We start from the raw sequence: 17,262 nt of genomic DNA on the forward strand, positions 1-17,262 counted from the left end.
GCCGCCCCTGCCCGCAGGCTGCGTGGGGAGGCGGGGAGCGAAGGGGCTGCGCGGCTCGGCGGCGCTGGAGCCGGGCGGCGGGGCGGGGGGATGCTGGGCGCGGGGGCCGCGGCGCTGCAGCTCCTCTCCCGGGCCGTGAAGCAGGCGGCGGCGCAGGGCGCCCGGCAGGACCTGGGCCGCTGGCTGTCCCGAGCCGCCGGGACGGCAGCGGGAGGCGGCGGCAGCGGAGACACCATCGGCTTCGTCCCGGCGGAGGCGGCGGGGGCCGGCGGGCTGCTGCTGGGGCCCTGCGCGGACCAGGACGGGCTGCCGCCCGCGGAGCTGCTGCTCTGCCAGCTGCCCGAGCCGGGCGGCGGCGGGCATGGGCTGGCCGAGGCCCGGGGCTGGCGCTGCTCCTGCTGCCTGCTGGGCACCTGCTGGTGCAAGAGCTGCCTCAGCCTGTGCGTCCTGGCCGCCGTCTGCTTCGCCTCGCTGGCCCTGGTGCGCCAGTACCTGCGGGACCTGCTGCTCTGGGCCGAGAGCCTGGACAGCCTGGCCGGTGTGCTGCTCTTCACCGTGGGCTTCATCGTCGTGTCCTTCCCATGCGGCTGGGGCTACATCCTGCTCAACGTGGCCGCCGGCTACCTCTACGGCTTCGTGCTGGGCATGGGGCTGATGGTGTTCGGCGTCCTCGTCGGCACCTTTGTCGCCCACGTGGCCTGCAGGCGGCTGTTGGCCCGCTGGGCACGGGCCAGGATCCAGGGCAGCGGGACGCTCAGTGCCATCGTCCGTGTCGTGGAGGGCGGCAGCGGCCTCAAGGTGGTGTTTCTGTCGCGGCTGACGCTGATCCCCTTCGGGCTGCAGAACGCCGTCTTCGCGGTGAGTCCCTGCCTGGGCTGTGCGGCCAAGGAAGACAGGTGCTGGAAGGATGTCTTTCGGTACAGTGGCTGCTCTTAGTGGTAGGGGTTGCCTCCTTTTCTGGGAACAAGCCGTGATTTCTCTCTCTTTTAACAACAGTAAAAACAACCCTCTCTGCCTGCTCTTCTGTGTGTGCAGAGGGACACAGGCAGATTTTGAGATGCCTTGCTCATTGGCGTTGTGTTAGAGTTGCTCTCTTGTCCTTCAAAACCATATCCTGGTGTTAGAATCACCAAGGTGCCGCATAGCAAAATCTGTGGAGAGCTCAACAGTTATATGTGTCTCTGCTTTTAAAGTGATCCGCTTTAAAACATGGCAAGAGTCGAGGAAACCTCTTGCCAGGTCTTCCTAAACTACTTAATATACGTAATCATATTGGAAAAAAAGAAGTAGACAGATTATAATTCTTTCTCGCTGTGGTTGGTGTTTGTACCATGCATCTGGCAAATCCATACAGGATGTTAAGTCCATGCACACAAGATAGGTTGCAGGTTTTGGGCAGAGCAGCATGTAGCCTCAGACCTGAAAAGGGACTGTATTCTGGAGTGGCACTGAAAGTTAGTTTAAACTTGAGTCTGGAAAAGGGTTAGTCTTGCTTTTCTTTCTACTTTCAGGTGAAGATTGGTACATTCATTTGGTCTCTAATCATCTTAAAGGAAAAAAGTAATGAACGTGGATGGTGGTTTGTTTGAGTATTTTGCTGCTGATTACAATTTCAGACCCTCCTTTCTTCCTGAGTACTTTGTTTGAAGGATCTGGTTTTGGCTGTGTTCTGCCTCAGTTGTATCTACTAACTTGGTGACATCAAAACAAAGCAAACCGGATTGTGAAATACTTCAAATGTTATCAGTAATTTGTATATTCTTTAATACAAGTGACTATCTAAACACATGTTTTGGTCTGCCACTTTTTTATAGCCCACTCTATCTGCAGTCCTGATCCTGTACCCTTCCAAAGTATTTGCTTAATTTTGACAGAATCATGTGGCTGCAATTAGTAGGTCACCAAATACCAAATTTGTTTTTTAAGTAAAATTTAATCCATTCAATTTTGGGGTGTAACATCCACACCAAATATTTTAAATTGCTGTATATAAAAATGTGTGAACTGGAGCATTCATCTCCAGAGCTGTAATCTCTATTCATAAGAACTATAGCAACTTGTAATTTCTTTTTAAAAAGTCCTTAACCATTTTCTTGTTAAGAATGAGAAACTGAACAGCTGAACCTTTGCTATTTTATTTGTTAACCTATATTACTGCAGGCTTATATTACCTATATTACTGAAGGAGCTTAGACCTGTCCAGCTGGGAGAGCAGAGTCCCTTCTGGAGCCCAAGGTCCAGGTGCAGATGAAGCTTCTGCTGTGCTGTGACCCTCCTAAAGTGGGGAGAGCTGTTGTGCTCTGGTTGTTTACAGTTTTGGGAAGTCACTTGCAGTAGTCAGCAGATGATACAGAGTAGTATTGGATCTAAACAACAGACCAGAGAATTACCAAGTTTAAATTATTTCCTTCCTGGCATAACCCTTCTGTTGGAAACACAATTCAGCAGAGTATTCAGGCCAGTTTAATATTAAAATGATGCTGTAAATCATTGTGGTTTGTATTCTCCATATTCTGCAGGCTAAATAATTTTCTTTCCAAGTGGAAGGTTTCAGTGTTAAAATAATAGATAGGAAATGAGATGAAACCAGATGCTTGAGTTATGCTAAGTAACTTGGATTTTTTGGCTAATTTTAGTTTGGTTATGTTTATTACTCCTGATTTACTGCTTTATAGCATAGTCAAATAATGCACAGTGTATACTCAATTTTTCACTCAGAACATTTAATATGAGCTACTAGATCACTGAAAAGTGATGCATACAAATCTAGGAATTTAAGACATTTTCTCATTTTGAGTCAAATTTAAGTTACGTAAAAAATACAGTTTTCTGCCTACACAGACCAAGCTGTCATTCCCTTGAAATCTCACTTATTTGAAAACTTAACGCTCGTTTTAAGTTTAAAATGCATTTCCCCATGCTAGCAACTTCAGCAATGAATTTTAAAAGGATTAATTTTTAAACAACAGTGAACTTAAGAAAAAGTACATATCTTGAACTTTCCAGTGGTCTGGTCTATGCATGTTTTCTGTGTGGATATTTTAAAGTAAACTGGAGATACCGAGAATACTTAAATGAGAGAGAAGGAAGGAAGTGACACGTGAGATTTAGGGAAAGGCATAACCTTGATGTGAGCAGGGTCATCTGCAGGGCTGGGATTAAATGATTTCTACACGCACTTGTTTGGTGGCATGTACCATCTGCTGAGGGCTTTTGGGAGGTTGACTTGTAGGGGGTGTAGAGAAAGATGGAAGAGCTTCTTAGCATTTGATTAGTGAGGGAATCATATCAATTGAAACAGCACAAGGAGAAAATTAACACAAATTCCTTAGTGTCTCACCAGCCCGACATGAACATCTTGCTTCTTAAAAGGTCTTTCTGCTGGTAGAGGGGTGAGGTAACGCATTTGCTTGCCTTTCTGGAATATAGCACTTGTTAACTGAAAGTATGTTTGTATTTCCTTTTAAGTTTTGTTTAATTGTAACTCCTGATGCCAGAGTGGCCTGGACTGCTGGGGTGGGTTTGAAAGTATGTTTGCCCATGCACAGCTCTCTCACCTTGCCAGCTCTGGAGTGTTTTGAAGGCAGGTCTGTAAGGAGGCCTGGTATGCAGGTTATCATCTCCTTCCCACGAGTTTGTTCTTGGAGTGAGATTTGTGCAGCCTGGTTATTTGCAGTGCCAGATGTAGGTTAGATGGGATTTCATACTTCCCCTCTCCTCTTTAAGGGGAATATTACATGAAAGAAATAATCTGATTTAAAAAATCTGAGTGTTCAAGTGGGTTCAGGAACCTCTGGGTTCAGAAATGCATACAATGAAGTCAGAGTTGAAGAAATGGTACCTGCTTTGCAAGAACATGCACACTACTTCCTCTTGTTGGAAAGTTCGCAGCTGTTTTTTGGTTTTTTTTTCTATTACTGGGATTTTTTTTAGGGGGTGGTGTTGGCTATTTTTGGGGGGGCAGGAAGAGGTGTCTCTGGGGGTTTTTGTTTTGGACTTTTTTTTTTTTTTTGAGGAAAAAAAGCACCAGTTATCCTTTGCCCTTGGTCACTAAGCCTACCTGATCTGAAACACAGGAATTTGTAAAGTGAGGGAAGAGAGATTGTGCTGCAATTCTTAAAGGCATTGCAGCCCCCAGCAAAGTCTTGACAGAAGCATTTATTCCTTGACAGTGCTGAACCAAAGTTGTCAGCTGCAAAGAATGCACGAGAGTTCCATGGGACAAAGCCCATCCAAGGCTTAATGAGGGTGTGGGGGGGGATTCTGACTATTGTTATCAGTGTAATTAGGTAGTTCTTAATTGTATTTGAATACAGTTTAAATGTGTTTCTGTTATGGCCCATAACACAATTACATCCATCCTTACTTTGGGATTTCAGGGTTAGTTTTTGCTGGCTTGAGCTTTCACCAGAAACAGAACTCTGGTAGGCTCTGTAAGGCAGCCTGGCTGTGCAGATACCAGTTTGGCAGGTTCATAGAACAAGTAAAGTTCCTAGAAAGAAAAGTATGGAAAGCTGTAAGTTTTGGTGATGATTTATGAAGTTTCTTAGGCTGGGATGCTGCCCACTTCCTGTGCATTCTGGGGAAAGGGATACAACTGTAGCTCTAAACCTACAGTTCAGTTAAAAGGACACGTCAAAAATTTTTTCACCCTCTCCTTAGCTTTCATTGCAGTGGAAAGCACAAGCTGCAATTAAGTGTATCCACTGGGGCATTCTCCCCTTCATTTGGAAACAGTCTCTCTCATGACTCAGGAGGTCCAGTTGTTTCGGGACTCATCCAGGTGTGCAGCTATGTTGCTCTGCAACTGAAGTGTCCTTAATACATCTACAGAAAATGAGAGAGGTGCCAAGAGTGTTAAAGCAATCTTTGGGAACTTTCCCAGCTCCATTAGATGTAGCGATAGTGTCCTACTTAGCAAATCTTTCCTCTGCTTAGTATTTCAGAAACTTTTAATAGCAGCTCCTTCATTCCCTTGGCAATATGGGAACTTTGGACTATGCATTCTTATTACGTGGCCCAGATTACAACAATGCTTAAAAAATTCTTTTGAAAGTATTGGTCAAATGTGAAGTTCTGACATAATTATGTAATCCTTTTTCATTTTAAATCTAAATTAATCTTATCTAGAGAAGGAAATATAATATTTGTGGTGCTGGTATATATTTCAGTCTGTGGGAAGTATAATATGCAGTGTGAAGTTTGGAAATGGCTTATTGGATCTTGTTCCAGTGAATTATTTTTAATCTTTATGCTTCATTGCATTCTGCTCCTCCATTGCCCTTCCTCCCAAAAACTTTCCACTGATGGTAGTTAGAGCTCTGAGAATTCAGCACTGTGACTTTCACGGTAACTGAAGTTTATTTTAAGAATAGCATGATGAAATGAGTAACGTTGCTGCTATTCTTTGGTCTTCAACATTGTACAAAACTGGCAAGGTCAATAATTTCCATGTAGGCTCTCAGTGTTAGAGCTGTTCTTAATTAGATCTCTGTTATTATCAACTGAATTAATCTGGAAAATTTTTTGGACTGCTTGTTTTCAAAATCATTGTTTTCATACTCATTTTTAATCCAGTTTCCTCTTTTCTTTTTTCTTGTGTAAATATCTTTTGATCTCATGACACTTGCCTTTAATATTTCCTGATGGCTGCTGATGCTAATTTAGCTGGTACTGTGTACTTTGTTCCTGTGTAAGCTTCTATGTCCACCTATTGACACAGAACAGAAACCTCACAGCAAAGAGAAGAAGATACCAAAGTATTTCTTAGTGTTTTCTCCAGATAAATTAATAAAACCTATAGCTATGCATACTATTTGTTCACTAATTGAAGTGAGATGCAAAATACCTTTGGTAGACAATCTTAATGATACTCCTATATATCAGTATAGATGTAGATGGGTATTGCTCATAGGGATCACTGAAAGACATGTGTATCTTAATAAGCTCATAACTTGCTCTGCGTAGACAAATTGTATCTGCCATTCTGTTCACCTGGATCATATTTAAAACAGTGACATTTTGAGCAATTACCTCTTGTATTATTTGCCATATGCATAAATGCAAGATAGATAGATTTTTGTGCTAGACTTTCACATTCGATAAAATAATTTCTTCTCACAATTAAATTCTCATAAATCCAAGGACTCTGTTCACCAGGTAGAAATAAATATCTTCAGTGAACAGGGTAATTGCACCCCTAGTTACTGACTGTTGCACAGAGATGTTGCATAATGTAAGGTGAAATCAAACCTAGTAACTTTAAAAAGGCCAGATGAAAACTAGATACATAGTGTACCATTCTGTTATCTTCCCCTGTGCTTGAATCAAAGTTTCAGGGAAGGAATGTAGAATATTCTTTAATGTTTTTGCAGGGATGGTTGTGAGAAGTGGTAGTCTGGTTGGTTGTACACATAGATTGTGTTGAAGCTGCTTTTGATTTCTTACTCTTTTTTTTTAAACTCAGATTACAGATCTATCACTACCCAACTACCTGATGGCTTCTTCACTTGGGCTGCTTCCTACTCAGCTCCTGAACTCGTACTTGGGCACTACCTTACGCACCATGGAGGACGTGATTGCAGAACAAAGTGTTAGTGGCTATTTTGTATTCTGTTTACAGGTCAGTTAAAATAACTGCTTTCATAGACCTTGGTAACAGTGCTGTCTGTCTCTCTGTGATTTCTGTTGATTGCTAGATACCCAGAAAAATGAGTTCCCAGTGTACTGATTTCTTTAGATTTAGTTTTATGCTCTGGGAAAAGTGTAATTCTCTCACACCTCACCATAACACAAAGCAGAACTTACTCAGTGTTCTCTTTTTCTGATACAGTTTTCAGTAAGTTTTCTTCTCTTGCTGTCCTAGGGTGACGTTATGATGCTTGTATCCCCAGTATTCTGTTCTATTTATGCTGGATATTAACTTCTGCACATTTAAGACTGATTCTGAGAGCAAAACGGGGGAGAAAGAAGGGCACAGTTTGTTTTTAGAGGCTGCACTTGCTCCCCGCAATTCTCTCATGGATTGTGTTGTCTGCAGCCCAGACAGCAGGAAAGAGCTCTCCTTTGCTTTTAGTTAGTTTTTTTTAGCTAGCTGAGGCAGAGAACTTCCTCAGATTATGGCTTTTCTTTTTCTTGGAACTGATTGGTCCTGTTCTGGACTGAAAATTCAGAAAAACACTTGCCTTCTAGGGTAACCTGCTGAATTTTAGACTTGTCAACCACCCCTACAGAAAAGCATATGTGTGTGTAGACCCAGGACTTGTGCACTGTTCACCGTTAGCACTCAGCATACCCATGTTGCGTAAATATTAACGATATTAAAAATGCTGTAGAGTACAATTTCCCTAATGCCTAAATCAGAATATCCTAATTTTACAAGTGAGTAAATTAATGAGAAGTATATAAAGTACCTTTATGTAACCTTAGCTCTTGAAATAATTTATCAGTAAATTTTGGGTATAAGTCTTAAGTGTGAGACCATTATGAGCATAGAGGTTATGGGTATTTCTGAATTATATTATCTATTAAAACCTCCTCTGACGGTGACAGTACTTCAGGCTGTGTTTGACTAACAATTACCATGGTTTGCAGGCTTTCAGTAGGTACTGCAGTAATTTCAGTTTCTCAGTTTTTACAGTCATAAAGCTGATGTTTAACAATGCTAACATAGAAAACTAAGTCTAGGACCATTTTAAACATACCTTCCTCCCTTGCCCCAAAATTTGTGCACTCTTAAATAGAACTATTTCTACTGAATAGAAATAGAAGCTATAGAATTTATAGCTTTCATGAAACATGGTTAAAATGCCTTTGTAAGTGTGGCGTAGATAGTCTTGATAAATCAAAGAGAAAATAAATTATTTCTTGATCAGCTGTTATTTTAGTCATGAAATGTTATTTCAGGGTAGTAGTTTTTAGTAGGCTTTTCCTTTTTTTTCCCATTTATATTTTTTTTTAATTGACATTGACTCTCCTTTGCAGATTATATAGGTTGTAACATAAATGTTGCTCAGGTAAGTGGTAGCTGGGTAGCCTGAATCTTTTAAAAGGAGTACTGACCTCTTTGAGACCAGTCCTTGGGACGTGACTGAATAACTGAAGGGGAGGCCTTTAGTAGAGAAATTATTTACATTCTCCCACTGTCTCTCAGGCTTCTGCTAAGTGCTTTGCCTGGGTGAGCTTTGATGGGACTTTGATTTAGTAAATAGCTCTGAAAATCCTTCACATTTCATGGTTGTCTATGTATATAAATATATTTTTTAAATTATTTATCTAGGGAAGTAGGTTACTGGTAGCAATATTTCTAAACCAAAGCAAATTTAAATATTTGGGTAAGCTTCTAGAATAGAAATTTTCCTATCTGTTCAAAAATCAGTGTGTATAATATTGTTGTGAATATTACATTAGCCAGCTTTTGAAATGTATAGCATAAATTGATGAGGAATGTGATTTAAACCCCAAGGGTAGTCAAGCACTGGAGTACAGTGCCCAAAGAAGTGGTGAAATCTCTATTTTTTTACAGTTTTCAAGCCCTGATTGGACAAAAGTTCTGTTCTGATCTTACAGCCAGCCCTGCTCTGAGCAGCTGCTTGGGCTGGAGACTGCCAAGGTGCCATGCAGCTGCAGTTGTCCTGTGCTCATAATTGTCAGTTGTCTTAGTGGTATTCCAGCACTGTCTGCCATGCTGACAGGTGCTTTAAGCAATAGTACTCAATGTTAAAGAAAGCAGCCCTACAGTTAGTAATGAAGTTCAGGTTTTAGACTCAGAACTCTAGGTTCTGTTTTAAGTAATATAACTTCTTTGCCTTTTTGAAAGGAAGCTGCAGATTCCAGCTAGTTAATGTTCTTTTAAAAGGCAGAGGAACTTGCTTCTTTCAAAGGGATTCTCACTATGAGACACCTTGCTTTTTATTTGAAGATTTTATGTTTGTGTTTTTTTCCTAAGGAGGATCTCATCTAAAAACTTGACTGGTATTGTATTGAAGAGAGAAGGTGCAAGGATTGCTTTATAACATGTATAAGGAGTTTAACAGAAAGAAAGAAACTTATCTTTTCAATGTATATAAATATTTTAAGCTCTGTGTGATGTCTATGTCCTACTATGCTGGTTACATTGTTACATATGCAGGTTTAGAGCTACTCATGGGCTAAGTTCATCTCCCTTCCAGTGTCTTGCATGTGAAGCTTTGAGTCAACAGATGCCTTCATGAATCTTGACATTGACAACTTTTTGTTTCATTCAGATCAGTTGTATTCATTCCCACAGCCTGTGGAGCCTACAACACTCTTGTTTTATTTGCAGATTGTCATAAGCATAGGACTCTCGTTTTATGTCGTTCACCGGGCTCAAGTGGAACTCAATGCAGCAATTGTAGCGTGTGAAATGGAAATGAAGACATCACTTGTTAAAGACACTCAGCCAAGCATCAATGGCTCAACCACATACTGCAACAAGAGGACAGTAGCATTCTCTGGAGGGGGTGTCAATATTGTGTGATTTCAAGTGTTAATGACTAAGTAAGGTTTTGTGAACCTGAGCTAGAAATATCTTGAACCTTGCCTAGAAATATCTATGGACAATTGAAATGGATTTTTAAAAAATTACAAGTGATTACAGGTTGTACTGTGGCACAAACCAACTGACCAGCTCTTTAATTGCACATGGGGTGACTTCTAGCAACATAAGGAAGATGGCAAAGTAACTTAAGATGTAAATGCAAATTTGGCTGCACCTTTGGTCATTTATTATGCCTGTCATGGCCTGTAATCTGCACTTTAAGTAGTTTTTTTTTTCCTTTGCTCCTATAAACTGAGAAATGCTTCTATAAACAAAAAAGTAGCACAGAGGTAAATATTTTTCTGCTTAGCATTATTTATAAGGCTAAATAATTATATACAGTAGAATTTTATTACTGATAAAGGTGAATGAGAAAGTATACAATTCAATGTGTGTTATTCTTGAATGTGCTTTTGCTTAGGAATTGCTTCCAGAACTTGGAGTGTATTATTTAGCTAATGATGGGACCATTTGGCTTTTTCTTCATTTTTTTTATTTAAAAAAATAGAACCCTGTATAAAGTTTTGGTTGAATGTATTTTTCTAAGTCATTACAAATGTTGCAGAGCCATGCAAATGTATTCATACAAGCTTAAATCCTACATTGTGGGACTGAAGTGCTCTTAAATTACATTTTAAGTTACACTGTGTAATATGCAAAGTACAAGGGAAAATACAGAAGTTGGATTGCAATGACTATTTGAATGACACTTAATTGGTTTTGCCACCTTGGTGATTGTAACAAAGGGCTGTTCCACATTAGTCCTATATATGATATTTTTAATTGTTTAAAGGATGAAGTTTTTCAGCTCACATGACTGCATATTGTAAGGCTTCTAGAACAGGGAGTTAAATCTCTGCTCTAAACAGAATGGTGGGATATTAGCAGTACTAATTTTACAAGAAGGTGGCCTTTATTTTGTAAGTGAATCCCCTCTCCCTTTAAAAAGCTTTAAAAATTCACTTTGGTTGGCACATCTTTTGTACTAGTTTTACATTTTTTAAAAGATGCAATCTATTACAAATTTCATTAGAGTGAAGAAATGAAAACTAGAGGTTCTCCTTGGAAAAAAGAAATAATCCAGTAATGGAGAGGACAGCAATGTCTCTGAGACTCAGGAATTCTGACTCCACTTTTGCAAGACAACACTATATTGGATACTGCTCCTTTTACGCCTGCTGTGGACTGTTTTTCACTGCATTAAATAGACTGGATATCCTGGTAGTAACTTGTGTGTGTGTCTAAAAGAAAAACAACAATGATGCCTGAACACAATGTTCTGTATGCGTGAGTTTCATGTAGATATACATACCGATGTTCAATGGCTCAAACACACGCAAGTCATCTGATACAAAAATAATGTAGAGTATGGCTTCTTTTGTAGTTATTTTGTGTGAGTTTTTAAGGATGCTTTCAGTCTTCAAAATTTTGTGTTATTTCCTAACTGTATGACTGTGCCTCCTTTTCGTAAGGTTGGTTGTAGGGTCCAAGCATTTTTGTCTTAAGAACAGTGGGTCTTCAAGGCCATTGGGAAGCAGAGATATGAGAGCCTCTGACAGCCTTACCGAGAGGACGTGCAGCACTCGCGTAACCGAACATCGGCACAGTCCTTCGTAGCGGGAGTTCCGTTTTGTTCCTCAAATACGTGTCCTTTGCAGATTGCTGTTCTTGGTCCTGCGACCTAAAGACTGAACTAGTCCAGTGAAAGCAACAAAGTTCAGATTGTCTCCTTTCTGTTGTTTAGGGGCTTGGTTTTGGTTTCTCTTTTGGTTGGGTTTTGTTTTGTTTTTTTTTTGTTTGTTTTTGTTGTTTTTTTTTTTTTCTTGTTTGTTTTTGGTTTTTTTTGTTTTAGTTTCATTTGGTTTTGGGTTTAGTTTTGATTGGTTGGTTTTTGAAAAGGCAATCTGTATCTACCTGGAAGTGTTCATTTACACATCTCTGCCTCTGACAGCTCCTATGTGAAAACAAGAGAGCCAGATAACTTTTTGATGGCGTTATTTGTCATCATAGTATAATTGAGTCCTTTCTTAATTAAAGGTGGTTTTTTTTGTTTGTTTCTTGTGAAGAACAGTCCTTCAGTGAACTGATCTGAACTTTGCTCTATCTTGCCAAATGAACAATAGTGTTTTGAAGAGGGTAGCTCTTTCTTTGCATTTTGTAACTAACTTAAGGTTGCGTTGATTATTTGAAACATTTCCCAAATATGTATTTTGAAGTGCTTTTATTTCCATGACATTTTGTAACCAGAGTAACTTCACTATGTGAACACTTTTGTAGTATGGAATTAGTTCTTAAGACTTTTGCATTTTGCTTGATACTTGTAATATTTGTGTACAAGTTAATGGGAAATGTGCATTAAAAGGAACTTTTCTGTACCATGCCAATCATAATTTTATACAATAAATTCACTTAAATTTCTTTAAAGGAATATGTATTAAATGTTTAAATTGCTATGACGTAGTTGGAAAGAAGGTGCAGTGGAGTCTCATCTTTATGCAGCCATACAAAGATAATTGTCTGCATCAAAGGAGAAACAAGTTAGACTTTAAGGATGAATTTCTTGGGTGGGGAGTTACTGACAAGGGACATAGACTCAATTTTTATTTTCATTTAAATAAATACATGCTTAATTCTATTAGGTACTTTAAAGGTTTGGTATTTGCAGCTGCCTTTTTAATAGAAGAATAAGCATACATGTGCTTATGAGAAACATACTACAAAACTGCAAGAGGATTGACATTTCTGAACATAATAGTAGCAAAAGTGATGTAATCATTTTTTTAAGATAGGCTCCCTACCTAGTCTAGTTAAAACCCACAAAGGTATGAATTTAGTTTAAACAGTATGTGGCAAGTCACCTTCAAGAATATTTTCTGGGTTGTCATGATGGTGACATTTCTGCTTTTTGTACATGAAAGATACCTAAAGGGCAGGTCATGAAGAAAGACTCTCAGCTGCATGGCACCAGTTTTTCTTCTGCCTTGTGGTAAGTGCAATTGTGCAGTAAATTTGTCAAAATTTACCTCTAGACTAAGCATCTGTGAGAAAATCCTTTTTTTTAGTCCCAGAGCTTTATGTACTGTTCTCATACTGATTTTTGCACAACAACTTGGGCAAGCATTGCTGAGGCCAAGTTTGAAAAATGGAAAGCTGCTCTTATATTGTGTGTGGCTTTTGTCCCATACTGGATCCTTAGTGTTCATTTTCAGCTTTCCACCGGAGGCTGATACGGTTTGGATTTTGACTGACTGAGATAACTGGAGTCATCAACTGTCTTGCAAATAATCTAGGATAAGATGCTTAAGATGAAATATAAAAGAGTTCCCATTCACACTGTGGTAATTTTTAATGGTGCAAGTAAAGAACTTGGGTAGCTCTGTGGCAGGCTTTCTCACAGTAATTCAAAGCTGGCACTAGTCCTGTCTGTGTAATGATGGTTTGGGCATGAGGGGATACGAATCGATTGCAGAAGTGCAGCTGATGCAAATTCTGGCTGTGCTGTGCAAAGCAGCTTGTCTCTGTCCTCTCCAGTCCTGCAGAATTAGTGATGTGCCTGGCAGCACAGGGGCAATGAGTCTAACAAATTCTCTCTTCAGGGACATTAGCATTTGTCTTGCACTACCCTGCTGTATTGATTTTTAATTTATATTAATTTATTAGTGATAAGTAGCAAGAAGCTGAGTCTGCGGTGTCAATCCTGTGCCTTTCCTACTACAATATATTATCCTGGTGTATTGCTAAACTTAAAATTACATTTTAATGAAGTCCTAAGTTCATTAGTGTAAGTTAAGTCCTCCTTGCTAGCCAAGTGACTAATATGTAGTTGGTTGGTTCTGGATTCTCGATTCATTTGGGAAGTTAGCTGGGCCTGATTTGCTGTTGTGAGGGTGAAAAGTCCTCTAACTTTCCTTCTAATTATTTAGAGCTTCAGATGCATTGCTAAAGAAATTGACAGAACAGGCTTAATGTACTGGAGGTTTTGCTTTTAGAGCAAAAGTCATTAGCAAGGTAGTGGAAGGGTTTGTTCTGCCTGATTCTGAGACTTGAATATTAGGTGCCATCCTTTTTGGAAGACAGCGTTTCCAAGATGTAGCCCACATAAGCTTATGTCAGTCGAGGTAATAAAGGACTGTAAAACTTGGATATTCAGGTAGTGTGACAAGTCTTTTTACATCATGCAATCTCCAGCCCAGCACAGTTTGGCATTGGTGACTGTAGTGCATTGCTTCCCATCCCTCCTCTGCAGGAGGAGGAATTTAGAGAGCTACAAGTTGTTCAAGCTGAAGGGGAAATTACCATCTGGGCACAGTGGACACTGTTTGAAGAGTTAGATTAACCATAATGTTGCCAGACCTTTGAATACACCTACGTGCCTCGGTTTTGTGATTGCCACATCCTTTGGCAGCTTCTGCTTTTTACCAGCTGGGGTAGCCTGGCCTAGGGGCAGGTCAACATTTTCCCTTCTAGAGAATTCTAGCATGCTTTGACTTCTAGACCTCTTAACTTCTGAAATAATCTTCTGCTGACTTTTCTGTAAATTAGAAAGGCTTAGTTTGTCCTAATAACAGGGTAAGATCACCTGGGATACAAATCTGTGTACCAAGTGGTGTTCCTGCCTATGTGTGAGCTCCCTTTGCTGAATGTGAGGTGTTTCCCTCTGTTCCCTGTAAGCTGCAACTGTTTCCCTTAAAGTCTGTAGGTGGGTGGGTGGGTGGGAGGAAGGATGGAAAGGCCTGTGGTGATGAACTGTTCTAATACCAAATTTTCACTGTGCTTTAGAAACTTGATTGCTTAAGATCACAAATATTCTCCATTTAATGTGAGAAATGGTAGGTGGTGGGGGGAATAGACTAATGAATTCTCTGATTTTTGTGAGGGAGTAGGAATTTGCTTGAATAGATTATGAAGTACCCAGATGATAGAGGGTTGTTTTCGGTTGGACTTCAGGGGGTGGAGAGGGATGGGGGTGGTACTACTGGAAGTAAATAACATTGAAATGGCAACAGTATGAAGCTTTAAACCTTGACTTTTTTGACTGTTCCAGGTGTCTTTTACAGTTATGGGGGACAGAGCCTCAGAAGAAGCTGGGGTAAACACTCAAAGAGTGTTTCTCGAATTCTGGAGAGCTGCTGGATGCACACCTCTGCCTCTAGGACCTGCTTTTTTAATTTGAGCTAGAGAGGTGCAAACCAGAAGTAATGGCTAGATCTCATTAAAAGTGAAACATTTATTGCTGCCCTTTTGATGTCTTATAGAGCAGCAGCACATGGCAGATGGTTTGCCTGCCTGAAAGGCTTCCTTTTCGCCTTGCTCTGCTTTGCCTGGCACAGGTGGTGGCTGGGGGAGGAAGAGCTGTGCACTTGCCATTTGCTTTTCCACCAGCTGGGGAGGCAGAGATTGCTGAGCTGAAGCCAGAGGTTGCTCTGTCTTTCATCCCCAAACCCCTACGAGTAACTTCCTTTCCCTGTGATCTAAAAAAAAAAAGTTACAAAACCAAACCAAAATAAATGATAATTTAAAAAAGCCCCCAAACGCTGCCACCCAAGAAAGCTTCAGAACTGGTAAAATTCATACCAGTAAATTAATATTCTATATATTCTCCCATGGATGCATATTGAGGTACAAAATTATGCTTTTTCTGTTCAGACAGCTGTAGTAATCTCTTCCACTCTCAGCAGCTTCTGTGTGAGGTTCTGCAGTCAGTGAGCTTTGAGGGACCAGTGCTGTGGTAGCTGTGCAGGCATTTCCTTGCAGCTGACACTGGACAGAATCACTGATTTCCACCCATTCTCTTGTGGTGCTGAATTTCAGGGTTTCACAGCTGTGGAAACCATAGCCATATGCAGCTCCAAGGTCATATAGATTGGTGCTTTACAAGCATTTTGTGTTGTATTTGTGTTGTGTTCTGTGGGAAGGCTGCAGTGGTTGTAACACGATGTGTGTCTTTCCAGGTCTTAGGCAGAGCACAGTTGATTTTTGTGCAGTGAGTTGAAATGTATTTCTCTGACTATAGCATGACTCTTTCCCCCTGCCCCCACGGCAGCCACAGCAGTTTCTCAGATGTTGTATGGTTATCATTTGGTTTGCAGGCAAATAGAGGACTCTGCTATGTATACATGCTGGTCCATCATTAAGCAGATTTTTTTTGGTGGCTGTCTCCTTTCAGCTGAGGAATCTATCCATCTTTTTTCCACCTACTTCACTCAGTCTAATGACAGACATTCATTTTGTAATGGATGCTTCTTTTAATTAATTTGGGCATGGTCGTGTTCTTTCAAACAAGCTTGGAGGTGGGAAAATGGCAGGGTCTGGAGAAATAACTCTGGACTCTTCAATGGAGAAAAGTCTTGTAGTAATGAGTTTCAAAAATGTTTCCATAAAGAAGCATTTTGAGAATTTAAAATTTAGAGGAGGAAGGGGAAAGTTGCAATTAGTGAAAAGAATATTAGTATACTTAGCAAGAGGTAAAAACCCTGGCAGCTATAATTAGAGGACTTTATTCTCTCCTTTTCAGTGAGTCATTGAAGAAAGAATGGATTAAATGCATTTTTTTAATCCTTTTTACTTGTTAAAACCCAAATAGGAAAAGGAAAGGGAGTCACAGGAGAATGTATTAACAATGCAGAAAATGCAGACTTGTACAGATTACTGAATACTAACCTTGAGACAAGGCAGATATTTGCTTTTTTAAGTGGCAGGTATGTTGGTACAAGTCTACTTTTCTTCATTATATCTGCTCTGATAAACAGAGGTTAAAAAGTAACCACGTAGTGAAGCATGGGTAGATTTGTATCACATGTATTATATTCTGTTGGGGAAAAGTCCTTGAGTATTCAGTCTTTGGAGTTATTGCAGAGCAGAAGTATCTGGTGGTGTTCTCTTCCTATGCTCCACATTGTATATGAGCCACTGCAGTGTCTCAGAATTGGCCAAATGTGTAGCTGTGATAATGTGGCATAAGCCTGAGCAAATAATCCCTCCCTCTTAGCAGTAACTCTAGCCAGCTTAGAACTTGATAAAGGAGATGCACCTGCACTTTCTGGTAATGGATATCATTGGCCATAATGATATTTACAATGTTTGAGGTACCTCTGATGGAAGCCCGTTACAGGTGCTCTGTGTGATTACATTTACCTAAATAAGAGATGAGTTTTCTCCTAAAAAAAACCAAAACAAAACCCAAACAAAACAAAACTACCTCTTATTTTCCCCTATATTTAAGAATTAACATAACCAAGCTGGGAACTTCTGCCTTTAACAAATGAGATCATTTTGACCAGCTGAAGCTCCAGAAGAGCAGTTTGCTTCCAGGTTTTAGCATTATAGAGTAATGAAGATTGGAAAGGATATCTAGTCTAGCCCTTGCTGAGTTAGATCTGCTCTTCTGAGGGCAATATATGGTTGAGGCTTAAATATCTCCAAGGGTGGAGGATCCAGAGGCCTGGGTGACCTGGTCCAATCTTTGACCAACCTTATGGTGAAAGAATTTTTCCTCATACTTTCTTGTGGTTGCAGTTTGTGTCCATTGCTTCTGTTACTGAACACCTCTGGGAAGATTATGGCTCTGTCTTCTCTTCCTGCCCATTAGGTAGTCAAAGACAGCAACTGAGTGGAAGCTGGGGGCTACAACTCCCTCAGAGGCACTTCTGCTGTGTAGGAGCCCAGCAGGAATGAGCAGGAGATGCTGGTGGGAGGCTGGTGCT

The 17,262-nt window shown here is 40.4% G+C and overlaps 1 protein-coding gene across 1 annotated transcript; it reads left to right on the forward strand.

Annotated features, from left to right (window-relative positions):
- Positions 1-4: 4 nt before the first annotated feature.
- On the forward strand, positions 5-11,983 carry TMEM64 (transmembrane protein 64). Its single transcript, XM_036378859.2, has 3 exons — positions 5-858; positions 6,467-6,622; positions 9,305-11,983. Exons 1-3 carry the CDS (start codon positions 91-93, stop codon positions 9,497-9,499), a joined length of 1,119 nt encoding a protein of 372 aa, XP_036234752.2. The 5' UTR covers positions 5-90; the 3' UTR covers positions 9,500-11,983.
- The last annotated feature ends 5,279 nt before the right edge of the window (positions 11,984-17,262 follow it).

The sequence above is a fragment of the Molothrus ater genome, chromosome 1 (assembly GCF_012460135.2).
Source record: "Molothrus ater isolate BHLD 08-10-18 breed brown headed cowbird chromosome 1, BPBGC_Mater_1.1, whole genome shotgun sequence".
Classification (NCBI taxonomy): Eukaryota; Metazoa; Chordata; class Aves; order Passeriformes; family Icteridae; genus Molothrus; species Molothrus ater.